We start from the raw sequence: 14,735 nt of genomic DNA, 5'->3' as shown, positions 1-14,735 counted from the left end.
CCCTGGATTCTCTGTGTCTTGAGTCTGAAGCATTGCAATTTGTTTCCTTTTCCAGCTGAAGATAAAGTAGTGGTGTCTACACCATTTTTCATCCCAGCTTTCTTTCTCTTAGCTTTTTCTTACTTGTAAAAGCCATGGGGCAAATTCAGCAGTTACTAGATTCTGGCAAAGTTGTACTGGTGGGCATTTTGGATAGGCATTTTCCTTTACTTAGTTTATGAAAAAAAAAAAAATCAGTTGAAGAGAAAGCAGAATTAAATAGGTTTGAAACGTGTAATGTGCTGAAGGTGACCTTGGGAAATAGCATACTTGTAGTCTGTAGATTAGACTTCACATCTCATTACAAGAAAGTAAAGAGAACATGTGATTTAATTGCAGTCACGTTTATTTGCAGTTTCTATACACACTTTCTAGGTAATCAAACTTTTCCAACACATTTTTTGAGAGGGGTTCACAATGAAACTGTCACCGTTTTTACTAAAAATAAATACAAGACTTAAAGTGTTGCACAGCTCTAAAATATACAAAGGCTTGGATTTAATGTAAACTTTGAAAACATTTTACAAAAGAAACCATATTTGCAACAATTTAAAAAGTTCGTATTTACAAATATTACAAAAATACAAAATGGATGCAAGTCCATAAACCATTGTCTTTTCTGCCAGCATGAACTGGTGCTAGTACCAAAATAGTTACACTGTAACCTTCTTAAATTTTTTAAAATTCTTTAAGTCATAACCTACAGTATTTCTCTATCTGCCACCATTGCAGCAAATGCACTCAATCACTGACCTTTGGCAAAAGCAAACATATGCTTTATTTGCTACAACTATTCCTTGCCCTCTATGCTGCCACAACAACAAAACCAGAAAGGCAAAAAAAAAGAAAAAAAAAAAAAAAGAAGAAGAAAAGGGGAAAATATTATTTTTCAGAACACAGCTGTATAACTTAAGAAATAATTTTTGTAATATCAGTGCAAGCAACAGAACAGTAGGTTGAAATGATGGTTCAGCAGTTACCTGATGCATGTACTGTACCCTGTCTCAAGAGGGGAGTGATGTTCCCTTCGTTCTACAGCCTGTCCTCTGGTGCCTTAATGGCACACTTGGAATGCTACAGGTCTCCCTGCCATTCATCTTCCTCTGACTCTCACGTTTATTCTTAACTCTTTTGTTCACAGAGAATTTAGAATCTCTCTGTTTGGGTTTCAATCTGCTAAATATAAATCAGAAAATTAAGCAAAAGGAGACTGTACTCCAATGGGATTGTTTTGTGTTTCTTATGTATGTGAAATACTGCCTCATTATTCTGGTAAAAAAAAAAACCCTAGTGTATACATATTTATTTAGGGTGTCTATGAAATTATTGATTGTTAATAAACAATGGTATAATCAAAGTCAATTCAGCTATATTCTCTTTAGTGTTTTAAATGACTATTTAACTCAGGACTATTAAACATTTTGTAAAAGTGCTCCTGGTAAAATTTTTGTAGAAAATGACTGAAGATGACAAACTAAGGATTTTCTAAGGATTTGCCCATTATCTAAATTCTCTAGAAGGTGGTTTGTTATATGCTAAACATTTCGTTCTAAAACATTCTCATTAATTCACTTCATTGTATTCAGACTTATTTTCCTACCTAAGCTGCTAATGTGATTAGACTTTTGTTTCCAAAACCTTTCTCCCATTACCTTTTTAAAAACTATTTTAGACAATTTTGCAGCCCTTCAACTGATGGATCATCCCTCATCCCAACACACTTATCAGATGCACGGTGACTCTGCCTCATCAACTGAATGCAACCAGGCTACACAGGAGGACAGTAGGAAACTGAATAATACATGTCTTGTGGTAATCACTAGAGAAAATCAGATGTGGGTCTTCTGGCGAATAACATTTTGGATATGTTAAACTGTTCTAATTTGCTTTTACTCCTTGAAATTGTAACAGTTTTAGATAGAACCTTCCTCTTTAAAACATGATCTACTTTCTTTTAATAACTCTCTCATTATGCGTTACATGATCAAAAGAAAAAAAAACCAAAACAAAAACCGAATTCACACATCCTGCCTCCAGTCCTTTACTTATGCTTAAAGCCAGCTTTTAGCCGATTCCTTTATACCAAAGAAGGCTCTTTCTGCCATCCTACTTGACCTGTCCTACTGCATACCCCATTCCTCCTTCACTATTTTCTCTGCACTAACCTTTCCTCTTTTCCTAACCATATACTACAGCAACCAATGCCAACTGCATGAGTTTTAGATAAGGAGGGCCTTGTCCTGTAAGTAGCACAGATGGGGCTACATCAGTGGAAACTGTGATGGCCCAAAGGAAAATCAGGCCTGTTGATTTTATTCTGTTTAAAAATTAAAAGTATAAAGCAACTCATGGGTTCTTGTGGTTTTAAGATGAGAATATTCAAGTAACTTCAAGTAGTTCAGCTTTTATCTCCCTGCCTTCATTTGTATCAAAGCAGCTACTTTGATTTGTCTCCTTTCCCACCCCAACCCAGTCCCCTCACCCTGTTCTGTGTTTCTGGTAAACCCAGACAAGATCCCTACTGTATGTGGCTGGCACAATGAACTGGAGCTTTCCCCTTCTCAGCTCAGCAATGAATATAAATAATGCATACACATACCTATTTCCCAGCTATGTTTTCACAGTGTCATTTTTGTAAATATTTAGGTAGCATGAATCTCATCAGCACAAAGAGAAAGCTTCACTGAAAACTCATTGCAGATATTTACTGGTAAATCGAAAGCGCTTCTTGCATGCTTATAATTTATTTGTTTCTTTTACGAACCAGAAACTAATCGTGTTTAAAGATTATAGGTACCAGGTTATGATTGTATTATGTATCCCAATAGCCTAATAGAAATATGAAAGTTAAGTACTGTTTCCTCTCACATCTATCCTCTCTGAAGCAATCCCTGCAAGAATAAAGGCCCAGGGGAGGCTGTGGGGTTGGGACCCTTTGGGGCTTAGCATCAGACCAGCTTTATTCTGTCAGAGTCACACTCATCTTCCCCACCGATCCTCATGGTAACCCTCCCAGCTGTGCTTTCCAGTTAGCTTCTTTGGAGCTGCCTTAGAAAGACAAATGGTTTCTTGAATCCCCTCATAGTTAGCCTTTCCATTTCCTTAACTAAGTTGGAAAATTCCTGCTTTCCACTGCTCAATGCCATCCTTCAGGCCTGTCACACTGAAAGTGGTTATTGGTGGCCATGTTTCATGTTTGATATGAAAATGGTATTCACAGAATACAGTTATTACAATTGAATTAATTTGTCTTCTATAAACAAAGTTGTTATGCAGTAAATCGTTTGCCACGTCCACTTTTTGATAATCCTATTTACAAATTTTTATCAAAAATATGATATTTACATATGTTTTGTTAATTTTTTCTAAAGTTTGTTTCAGCTCATTTTAGTGTAGAAAAATACCAATTCTCAAGAGCATTTTTGTAGTTTTTTTGTTTTCTCCCTAGGGAAGCACTACAGTGAGGGATTTGTTTCTAGATGGGCAGCTTCTGGGAAAAAAACCCACCCAAAGTCACCTTTAACTCTATGGAAAGTGAATAGCCTTGAAATCTACAGTGGCAATGGAAATGAGAGTGGCATAAACCAAATGAAGCCAAAAGAAAACAGAACAGGCATAGCATATTCTCATCCTTTTAGAAAATGTAGTGTAATAAATAGCTACAGCTGTAGTCCTTTTGTTTCCCCAGCGTCTTCCAAATGCAAACACATCAAAGCATTGATATTGCCCTGTGATTCTCTTTTTCTTCTTTTTGTTTCTTTGTTTTTTTGATTGCTACAGCATTGGCCTCTTACGTTGACATCCTTAAGATCTTGAGTGGTGTTGGAATCCTGGTCCTGGCACCCAGAGAGCCTATGTAGAGCTTTGAGAAGACCGATCATCGTGGGGGCTGCCATCCGAGTTCTCGGTCTCCCCCTCGGAGATGGCCTGCATGGGCGTGTTGTACAGCCTGCAGCGCACGCTGTACCGGCTGCTGCTGGCTGCCGGCGGCGCCCGCGACCGCCCCACCCGCGAGGACGCCGACATGGGGAAGTTCTTGGAGGAGAATCCTTCCGTGTTGACCCTGGGGGAGCAGGGGGAGAGCGGTGACAATGCATCGGGGCTCGTTGTGGGAGGAGACTCTTCCGTGCTTTGAAGGGCGTCTGCTGTCAGCTCTCCAGGAGACTTCGGCAAAATAGGACTTTTCAGAATTTCCGTGGCAGACATCCTGTAGCTGGAATCAGATCGGCTGCCCTTTTTAAGGAGCAGTAGCTTAAACTCCTCATTGGATGTGTTGGACTTCTTGGCATTCCTGTATATGAGCCCAGGGGACCTCTGACTGCTAATGGGAGTGCCCACGTTGCTGGCTGGTGGCATGTTGCTGGTAGGCAGTGTGCTGCTGGTGGGAGGCTGGCTGCTGGTCCCAGATGAAGGTCTCAATCTGTTTCTTACGGAAAGGTCTCCAGAATCCTTTCTCCCAAGAACTTTCCTTTTTGATCTGTAAAAATACAAAGGAGAACTCTTTCATACATTATTTTTGTAGTATAATGTTAGTGCTCTTCTGGAGTTTTACAGATGCTTTCATTTTCATATTAGCCAGAGTTCTCTCAATCCCTCTGTAAGATATTGGAGGCTATCAGTGCCTCATGGCACTGAGCTGCAGAGTCCCTCTCAACATTACCCAGCTCTTCCAAGACAGTGTATGCACAACAGCTCTTTGTAAAGACAATACATACAGAAACTTAGGTAATAATAATATGCAGCATAATCTATTCAGTATCAGAAAACTTCAGTTTCAGTTGTGATCCCAAATTTCAGCTGAATACAAAATACTCTAAAATTGAAGAGATGCCTTTTCATACCCTTCTCTCTGCAACAATTCATTCACCAGACTAGAGCTGGTGGACTGGTAGGCAGAAGACAGGAACCACTGCAGTGTGTTTTCTTTGAAGACATCTATGTTGGTTGGAGAGAACAGCCTGATGTTTTTATCTGTAAAGCATCCCACATATGCCATGAAGATACTCAGACTGCACTCCAGGCCATAATAAAACATGTTTTAAAGCTGCCTTTTCGAAAATGTAACTGACTTAACTGAAGAACATAGTTTGAGGACAAGACTTAAACATAGAATAACCATCCTGCAGTTATTGTTAGAGGACAGCTGTGCAGGGATGCATGTTAACATTTCCCATTGCCACAAGGTTATGTCACCTGTGAATGACTGCAAACAGATCCTCAGTAGTGCGGGGTTTGTTTGGAGACACAAAGACATCCTCAGTGTCGGCCTGTGACTCCTCACTCAGTGGAGACATGATGGACTCATCGCTTGGAGAAGACTCTTAAAAAGGAGAGAAGCCACGTTATGAGTCAGACTGCACTGCACTTTGCAACAGCACTGCCAGTTGGAGGCACCAGCTCTGCTCACAACTGAGTGGGTGATACCACCATGCAGCCTTTTCCCTCTAATCTAAAAGTCGTGTCTGTTCCATATTGGAGCCCATTAAAGGAGCACTGAACACAGGCTCTCCCATTTACAGCATAGCTGTGAAAATCAAACTCTTCTGTACACAGGGCCAATGCTCCTCCCATTTATCTTTTCAGCTGAAATGCAGCAGAAGGGAGGAAATAAATATCACAAATGCAGTCTGAATATTTGGAAAAGTGTAAATAGCTGTGAGCTCACTAGCTGGCCAGCTAACAGACATGGGGGGGGGCTATGCTTAAACCCACAGAGGGAAGCTGATGTGCCACTCTGCTTTGACTCCACTATCATCCTGCCCAAAACCTCCTGATTGGGTATGACACAGGAAGAATTCCCAACTGACCTTTCAGCGAAGGCTCGTCTGCGCTGCCCACCGTCTCGTCTGCCCTGCTGTCATCAGAGGCACTTTTGGTTGGGATACCTGATGTGATATCATTTTCCTGCTTGTAACCCTCTTCACTGAGTGAATCTACTGCTGCCATCTCTGCTTCGTAGCTGATACTCCCAGGCACATGGTGGCTTACATCGGGTTCGTGCTTAAACTGATAGGTGATGACCGGTCCCTCAGCCTGACCTGGGCTTTCATCCACGGGCCCAGCTTCCACTTTCTCCTCGCTGCCTGTGGAGAGCTCTTGCTGAGCCTGCACTTGCTGAAGATCCTGCACTGTTTCTGCTCCCTGGACAGGTTTCTTTGTTTCATCATCACTTGTGAGGACAGCTGAGCCCTTCTGAAAGCCGTCCATGGGGACGGCACCTGTATGATTCAGAGAGCTTTCTGGTAAGTGTTCAGCAGCCAGGTGTGTTTGGTCCTTCCCAGGTTTGATTTCAACCAGACCCAAGCTTGCTGAAGCTACAGCTTCTCTCTCACAGCTATTCTGCCCACCAAAAGAGGAGCTTTTCTCTAAAGGTGGCTTTCCAGGGCCTGCTTCTGCTGGGGAAGTGTCAATGTATAGCATTATGGCCTCATCTGTAGAGTACTGGCGTGATACCGGTTTCTTAGCTAAGAGCGGCCTCATTTTGCCTGGAGAGACCTCAGTTGCCATCAGGGTGGTCTCCTGTATGCAGAGCAGGTCTGGGGTACTGCCTTTATGTTTCACTCCTTCAGGCTTGTTGACTGCCCGCAGGTGGACAGACTTGAGAACGGAGGGTGTGATGGCGAGGGCAGAGGGAGGGCCGGGCTGCAGGGCTTCCCCGACTGCGCTCTGCTTGCTGTGGCTAAAGGTATGCAGCTGGTGCCTGTGAGCGAAGGGCTTGCTCAAGACATTGTGAAGAGCACTTAGGTCAAGGTGAGTAGGAGGTATAATCGGAAGTTCGAGGTCTTTGCTCACTGAGGCAGTGCCATCTTTTGAAAGTGGCTGCTGCAGTGATGATTTCCTCTCTGGAACTTTCGGCTTCCTCTTGCTCCCCCCTGGAGACAACGGTCCTGAAAAGAAAGCTGTCGGAAAAGAAGAGGTGGGTGTCTCTGACTGGCTGGAGTACCCACTGGAGGGTGAGGCTAACCCTGCCAACTTCTCCGGGGAGGCCAGCTTAAACTCATTATCAACAGAGGGGAGAGATGGGGTTGTAGCTCGTGACCCAGACTGAGATGTCTGGGATTCAGAGCTCTCTGGTGACTTGATGCACTCTATGACTGTAGTACCCGTAGCAGTGCTTGAATTGGACAAGGATCTGTAAGGATCGCTAGATTTCAAGTCGTTCAGAAGCCAGAGGTCTGCATAGTGAGGTTGTTCAGCACCTTCATCTTTAAAGGAGGGGATACTGGCGGTGTCAAATGGAGTGTCCTTTAACCCGCCATCATCCTGGTTTGGCCAGGGAAGCTCCTGTTTGGCTGGCAGGTTGGGGCCTTCCACTCGGGAAGGTGTGTTTGAAAACTCAAGGGGCAGCTTCATCTCCCTGGCAGTGTGAGAGACATGCTGCCCACCACCTATCTTTGGTTCTTTCTTGTCAGGAAGGTCGGTGCTGCCCTCTGATTTCCTCAAAGACGAGCTGCGTTTTGGTGGGGCTGGCTTTGCCTTTGGTTTCTTCAGTGAGATGCACTGCCGTGCCTGCCTCCTGTGGCCCACGCACTCCTGCCAGGCACAGTCGGCTAGGCTGGAAGCCATGCTCCCAGTCTGGCCACTTTCAGAGCCTGGGGCTGCATAGTTGCATATATAGCTTTTATTACCCTTCAGACCGCAGTCAAAGTGCATGGAGGTATAATATCCTTCAGTATCCACAGAAAAGTGTGAGCTAGTGTCTGCCTTGTCAGAGGGGGTCTTTTCAAGGAAGCTGTCATAGGTGGCCATGCTGGTAAAGCTGGGACATCCCAGGCTGTCTGCCTTTGGGCGCTCAGGGCTGAAATCCTGGCGACAGGAGGCATCATGATGATGGTGCAGGTAGTTCCATTCACTGTCGCTTGTGTTGCTGTTGTTGGGGTCATCCAGTAAATCTGCCACAGTGGATGTGAAGGAGCTTGCCCTGTGGCCCCTGACCTTGTCTGCATGGTCACCAAACTGCTCTGTGATGAAGACATTGGAATCCTCGTTGGCATTGGGAGCGGTATTGAGTGACAGCTCGGAGTCACAGTGTGAAGAACCTGTTAGTGGAGGAGAGGCAGCAGGAGGAATGGTTTCAGATGTCTGGGAGGGACACGTGGAGCTGCTCCCGCTCCAGTTTCCACTGGAGGACTGGTGGTCGTCTTTCTGGTCCATATGGCTACTGAGCAGGACTCCTGCTGTGGAGATGGAGTGAATTGGGCTCCCGAAGGTGTCTGAGTTGGATGAAATTTCACAGCTGCCTGAATCGACCATCCTTGACAGCCGCGATCTCCCCCTCTCGCTGATGCTGTGCTCAGGACTATGCAGGTGCTGAGGACAAGTTAAACCAATGGGCTGGCACTCCTGTGAACCCTGCTTGCTCAAGATCTCCTTCCCCTTTTTCGGGATCCTCTCCTGACCAGCTAGGAAGTGCTCTGCTTCGTACCCTGCACTCTTGGTGGTGGCATCCTGATGGCCCTCGCTGGCCCGGGCGCCCTCGCGGGGAAGGCTCCGCGAGCGGATGCGGTTGCTCACAGCAGCAGCAAAGACCGCATCCCCATTGTCCGCCAGCACCAGGATGTTGCCAGTGGAGTGGGAGAGGGAGGCAACAACGCTCTGCCCCCGCTGGGCACGGATCCGTCGCCGGGAGGGAGCAGCAATCAGGATTTCTTCTGTCTGGCACTCCGAATCCCGAGTCCCCAACCTCCTGTTGCTGGAGCCAGAGAATTCTGGGTTTGTGTGCACAATCACATTGCGCTCTCTCGCCACTGGCGACTCATCTGAATCTAGGACACATGGAAAGCTGGGTGAGTGGGAGAGAGCTCCACATTTCCTGGCATGAGACAACCCGCGGAGCAACCCAAGAAGATATTATCTGCTGTATTCTTTATTTTTTAATCTTTCTGAGCATTGGACCAAATTTAAGTTTTGTATAGAGAATTTATAAGGCAGATCTCCTGCCAGTGAGGTAGGGAAATTCTAGTCCTACAACATGACTTCTGCAATGCATTCTCAATGTGGAGCTGAGCTTGCTGTGCTAAATACTAAGAAAAATACTAAGTCTTTGTGACTGTTTCAGCTACTTAAAGTTTTCGGGAGTGGCTGCTGGACAAAACACTCCATAAGCTTCTAAAAATAATTCTGTTTCTCCTACCTGTCTGTTTAGAATTTCCATTATCTGCTTCTTTACTATCAAGAATACTTGCAAGACAAAAGGATCTTTCTTTCATAGGCTCTCTGATTATTTATTCCCTATGATAAACACATTTCTTCTGTTTCCAATCAAGTTTCATGGCAACCGACTGAAACACCAGAGCCATCTTCAGGTGCAGATGAACATTAAGAAATATAAATTCTGTTAGTTTTGTTTTGAGTTAATAAGAATTTCACACTGAATTTGCCCCCAGCAGAGTTGTTCCTAATTTACCCTGACAAAAAGTGAGGTAATTTGGTAGATTTAAGGCAAATATTCTTGATGATAAAGAATAATAGGAAGGAATCGAGGAGTGTGATAAATCAAAGGAAGGGGTTTAGCAAAACTCCCATAGAGTACCAGCAGCTGTATCTATGGTGGATATTCAACCACTCATCTAAGTTATCCAGCTGTTGTGACAACTCATCATCACTTTGTGGAGTAACATCTGTCAGTTCTTTACCTTAAACTCCCCTGATGCAAGAAAAAACTTTCACTTAATCTAGTTACTTTTTATGCACATAACTATGGGTTCATAACAGAAATAAAATGAAAAAGAAAAAAAGAACTGATTAACATTTACACAATAAGAGCTGAACACGTACATCTATATTACTCAGTAAGGCCCCAGTCCTTCAAGGCCATATGGAGTAATATAGCTTTTCTTACTGTAGTAAATCAAAAGAACAAAACACATCATTCCTAAACTCTACAAGCATTTACACTTTCAAGATTTTGTTTCTTTGGAAGACTAACTACCAGCTCATATTCCTGCAATTTAAGTTGGTTAGAAAGCTAGCTGTGGAAGATTTGTATTTATACTACACCTATTTCTTGTTGCACTCTTCTGGGGATGCCAGAGATGGTTTTCCTCCTCCTCAACTTTCGTCTCCGCTGTAGTACAGATTGTGAATGAACAAGAGAGCAGCGTATACTAGCCTCTCTGTCAAAACCAACTCCTGCAACCCATAAATAGGTCTCATTAGCCTTTAGAAATAGTAAACAAATTTTCATGGCTGGAACACAGTGGAGGTATGTGAGCTTGGATTAAGCCTGTGAATAAACATAAGGGAGCCCTTATGTAGCTCTTATGCAAATTATATCACAGTATATCACAGTTTTACGTCTAATTCCAGCTCCCCCTCAGCAGCCTGGTCTGCCAAAAATAACAGAAGGCATGAAAAGAAAAAGAACAGAAAAAGGAAAGAAAATCAGGAAAGCAAATAGAGAGCTCTTGGTAGCAGGGCATCTTATAGCTATTTATCCATCTGTCATAGGGACAATGACAGTAACTTAACTGCAAAGCATTATCTGTTCACCTGTAGCCTGACTTATTTTAAGCAAATAAGCGTAAGAAAACATTTTAAGGTTCTAATGCCATACTGCAGTAGTTGGGGCTTCTTAGGAGACCAATATGCCAAGGGAGCTAACATTTCGGAAAGGAAGGAGACAGCTAAAATGGGGCCAAGTCACCATGCAAGTTTAGAGAGCATTCTCTGTGACAATGACACGTGACTGAGAATGACATTAACGGGGAGCTGCCATTTACTTGCATACATCAGGAAGTGGCCTGATTTTCCCATGTGAGCAGCACACGGTGGGAGTCTGCTCAGGTCACGCAATCAAGAGCCTCAGTTTAGATTTAGAAGCACAAGTTCTTGAGTGCATTTGTTTATACAGAATAGGTGAGAATTCATTGTTTTCTTAATGTTTCCATGGCATTAGCCAAGGGAGTTGTCTTTCAGTTTGATTTTATGCTGTGTAGTCAAAAAAAAAGTTAAAAGGAAGCTGACCAGAAGGCCAGTGCCCGTCTGTGCTGGTTTTTTGCACAACTTTATACTCACTCATGCTCTCTAAAGTTGACATGGGACAGGTTGGAAAAAATGTGCCAGGTCCATAAAAACACTAACATAAGGATTGCTGGTACAGTGGTTTGTAATCTTAAGAAAAATGAACAAACTAAAGCAAACAAAAGGAAAAAGAAATCCTGATAAGAAGCTCTATTTTAATAGCGTATAATTATAGAAAACATAATTATACACAGACATACACATACATATTACATTACATAACAATGTAAAACATTAAAAAGTAACTTTCTTGTAAAAGTTCTTCTTGAAATCTACTACAGTGAAATAGAGGCTTCAGACAGATGTCCTGTAACCACCAATGCCCCTGGAATAAGCAGAGGAAGAACTTTCTTTAATATGGAACAAAAGTGCCGTAAACTCCAACAATAATCATTTTCAAAAAAGTGAACATTTCTCAGGGTTGGGAGAAGCTTAAAAAACAAAAAGAGAACTAAAAGCAAACTCTTTGAAACAAAAAATCAATCAGCATCATTGCTGGTTTTCCAGCAACTGTGAGTTAGCTGAACATGCTCTGTGTGCCAGATGCACCGGGGTCATCTCCGAGAGGAAAGTGGAAGAGGGTATTTCTTCCCCGTGATGCATACAAATTATTCCCATTAGTGCTAATGAGAATGATACACATAAACATCCAGAAGATTACATACCATTCTTGATCTGTAAAACTGATCAGTGGAAATTTGGTTCCAATGTATGGCAGGTGGAGTCTAGGCAAAAAGGGCTATTACTGGAAAAGTTAACATTGGTCCCAGACCTAACTGTCCTCTGGCTGCACTAGGTGACAATAGCCCTGTTAGAAAGCCTGCACTGGTTAGGGTCCTATATTAAACTAGAAGGAGCATCATTTAACACCAGCTTTATCTCGTGGAAATATGCCACATTATCTGTGACTTTCTCTGGGGATTTCCAGAGGCAGTGCCCAACCTATGACCTTGGCTGGCTCGTGACCTGCAGCCCAGCAGGGTGTATGCAGGCAGTCCTGCCACTCAGCTGCCTGTCCTCCTGTGGCCAGAGCACTGTCCTGGAGAAAGGGACACCCACTCCTGGCTGCCACCTCCACAGGGAGGCAGAGCTGGTGGCACTGTGCAGTGTCACCTCCTCTGCCAGGACGGAGGCGAACTGGGACTGTGTTGCTGTCACTGGGAGGATTGATGCAGCTGAAGGTGGAGCAGATGGGGACTTGTGACCATGATGCTGTAAGCCCAAAAGCCTTGGTTGTGAGCTGAAGCTGCACTGTGGGCATACAGCTCTCTCCAGTACCATGGTGAATCCTACATCCTTCTTGCAGGAAGGTTTGTGCACCACTGATAGACATGAGGAAGAACAATGGACATGCGGGGCTGTTACCTTACCCCAACCCCCCAGCTACTGGGAAAATAGAATTAAATACAGATACTTTCTCTGGAGAATGAAGGTTAACTGAAAGCCCCCTGCTTTTTTCCTGATTGTTTACATTGAAGTCTATAACCCTGAAAGTTAGCCCACTTTATGCTTTTAAGTTAATCAAAACTTGGTACTTGAAAATATTATTGAGGAAAATTCAGATCAACTTTATGTTTACCATAGCCCTCTGGAAGGAAAGAAAGAGAAAAAGAGAAAGAGAAAAACAGCCTGATTTTTGTTTCTGGAAATAAGTCATCTATCACATTTGATAAGTGATATACTTGCTGTTTCTATAAACAAGTTCTCCTTCAAATAAATCTAGTAAAATATATCCAAACGTTATAGAAATGAAAGAAAATGCCATTACTGTACCTTCAGCATAGCTGCATGTAAAGAGATCTCAGAGCGATGGTTTGCATGCTACACATTCATGCCTTGCATGTTTAAAGCACTGCAAATAGTAGCCTACATTCTCTAGTTTCTCTTCTCCTGCTACACATGATAATCATATGATTAATTTTGGTGGCTTTCTGCATTATTTCAGTCAGCTACATTCAAAAAGTTATTTGAGGTCTTTGTTAATACAGATTGTAGGTTATATACACAACAAAAGTACATTGTTTATACAGGGAACTAGAGTTATGTTACACCATATAACACAACCAAAAATATGGGCCAAATTAATCCTAGATGCAGCTTCAGCGACTCCAGCAGTCACGTGTAAGGGATGAATTTAGCCCACTGTCTTTCAGAAACTAAATGTTCAAGCTAGGATCTTTGCCCCAGGACTGCACAATCCCATGACTTCAAATAAATTAAACAAAATAAGTACTTGACCTCCCTCGAACCATGCATTAAATACAAAAAGAAATAGAAGAGATTTGTACCAGTGACATTGATGGGGATAATGCAAGAAGAAATCACTTGGGCATCTTGTTTCATTTTCTCCTCTGGAGTTGGGAGAGGTAGTGCTTTACTCCAATTGGTTTGTTTATCCAGTGTAGAAGGGATATTATGTATTGGATTTTTCGGCCTCTGCCCTAACATGACATCTGTATCTTCGTCCTCTGGTGGATGGGACTGCAAATGAATACATTCAAAATCAGTGTCTCCCACTCAGGCACACAAGGCTAATTTTGAAACAAAGCAGACACACAAATCAGAAATCAATTACAGGGATGCAGGAAGGAATCGTTCTAAGTCACACAGCAGCGGCTATTCTCCAATGGAAACTTAACATCCTGCTAATAGGAGAAAAACACCTCAGCATACTGGAACTCAGCACATTTACAGTGACATTTACAGGCCATCTCCTGTGTCAGAAGGGGCACATCCTGCATTTGTGCATAGCCATGGCAAGCGTGTCCTCAGTTCCCACAAGCATTAGACATGTGGGTTCTCATTTGCAACTGCAACTGGCCTCATAAAACCATTCATTCAAGCATCAGAAGGTCCAAAGTTTTAAAGAAGACACATTTATATTTTAGAATAACCATTTGCATTTCATTTGTACAAACACAGACCAAGAGCAGACCATAGTACAGCCACCCAACAGCTGTGGTGGGAAGTGGCAGGTGTTGACAGTGCTGGGACAGGGGGATAATAATCAAAGAAAAGAGTATCCACCACCAGAAGAAATTCAAAAGATTGTTTAGAAACCATGCATATTTTTATAGCATACTACAAGAAGTACTAGATGCTGAAGGTGAAGAAACAAAAGAAAGAGAAGTAAGCAGCATGAAAGAAACACAGAGAGTTTTTTCTTTTGGAAGAAACAACAAATTCCCCAATACCCTGTCTTGCAGAGAGAAATAAAGCAAGTGCGTTTTCGTGTGGTGCTGGCTGCCAACTTGGGTTGGGGGGCTCTCTTTGTTTGCAAAAAAAAAAAAAACTTTCTGTTTGTTTGGAAGGGACAGAGGGGAGAAACTTACCTTTACCTTCTTCTGCCTAGTTTCCCTCCCTTCTTCCATTAATACATTCTTCTGTAAGCTGTGACAACTGTTTGGCTGGCTCAGGACATCTGTCTGCCTCTCATTTTTTAAAAATGAAGTGCAATCCCTTTCAGACAGGCTTTCTCTTCAGTCTTGAATTCCCAGCTGCTTAACTACCAGCCTTCCCTCCTTCATGCCTGCTGTTTACACTTTATTTGCCAGTTTTAGTTTCAGTAGCAAACAGGGCAAAAATAAAATGTTGCTCTACATTGCCATGGCAGAGCATTGAGCAGGTGGGTGTTGAACACGGCAGGATCATGCCCTTTCTGCCATTGTACTTAT

At 43.0% G+C, this 14,735-nt stretch overlaps 1 protein-coding gene across 1 annotated transcript in view; it reads right to left on the bottom strand.

The window, feature by feature from the left end:
* Positions 1–383: 383 nt before the first annotated feature.
* Positions 384–14,735, bottom strand: part of NHS (NHS actin remodeling regulator) — a 244,493-nt gene continuing 230,141 nt past the window's right edge. The window contains exons 5-9 of the mRNA XM_041472488.1: positions 13,350–13,542; positions 10,039–10,170; positions 5,847–8,804; positions 5,233–5,359; positions 384–4,516 (exon numbers count right to left, since the gene is read on the bottom strand). Of these exons, the coding sequence (XP_041328422.1) occupies positions 3,892–4,516; positions 5,233–5,359; positions 5,847–8,804; positions 10,039–10,170; positions 13,350–13,542 (4,035 nt within the window). The 3' untranslated portion in view covers positions 384–3,891. The remainder of the gene's footprint in view (positions 4,517–5,232; positions 5,360–5,846; positions 8,805–10,038; positions 10,171–13,349; positions 13,543–14,735) is intronic.

This window comes from Pyrgilauda ruficollis, unplaced genomic scaffold (genome assembly GCF_017590135.1).
Source record: "Pyrgilauda ruficollis isolate IOZ18807 unplaced genomic scaffold, ASM1759013v1 scaffold29, whole genome shotgun sequence".
Lineage (NCBI taxonomy): Eukaryota > Metazoa > Chordata > Aves > Passeriformes > Passeridae > Pyrgilauda > Pyrgilauda ruficollis.
The sequence above is the reverse complement of the archived record's forward strand: the minus strand, read 5'-3'. Positions and strand labels throughout refer to the sequence as shown.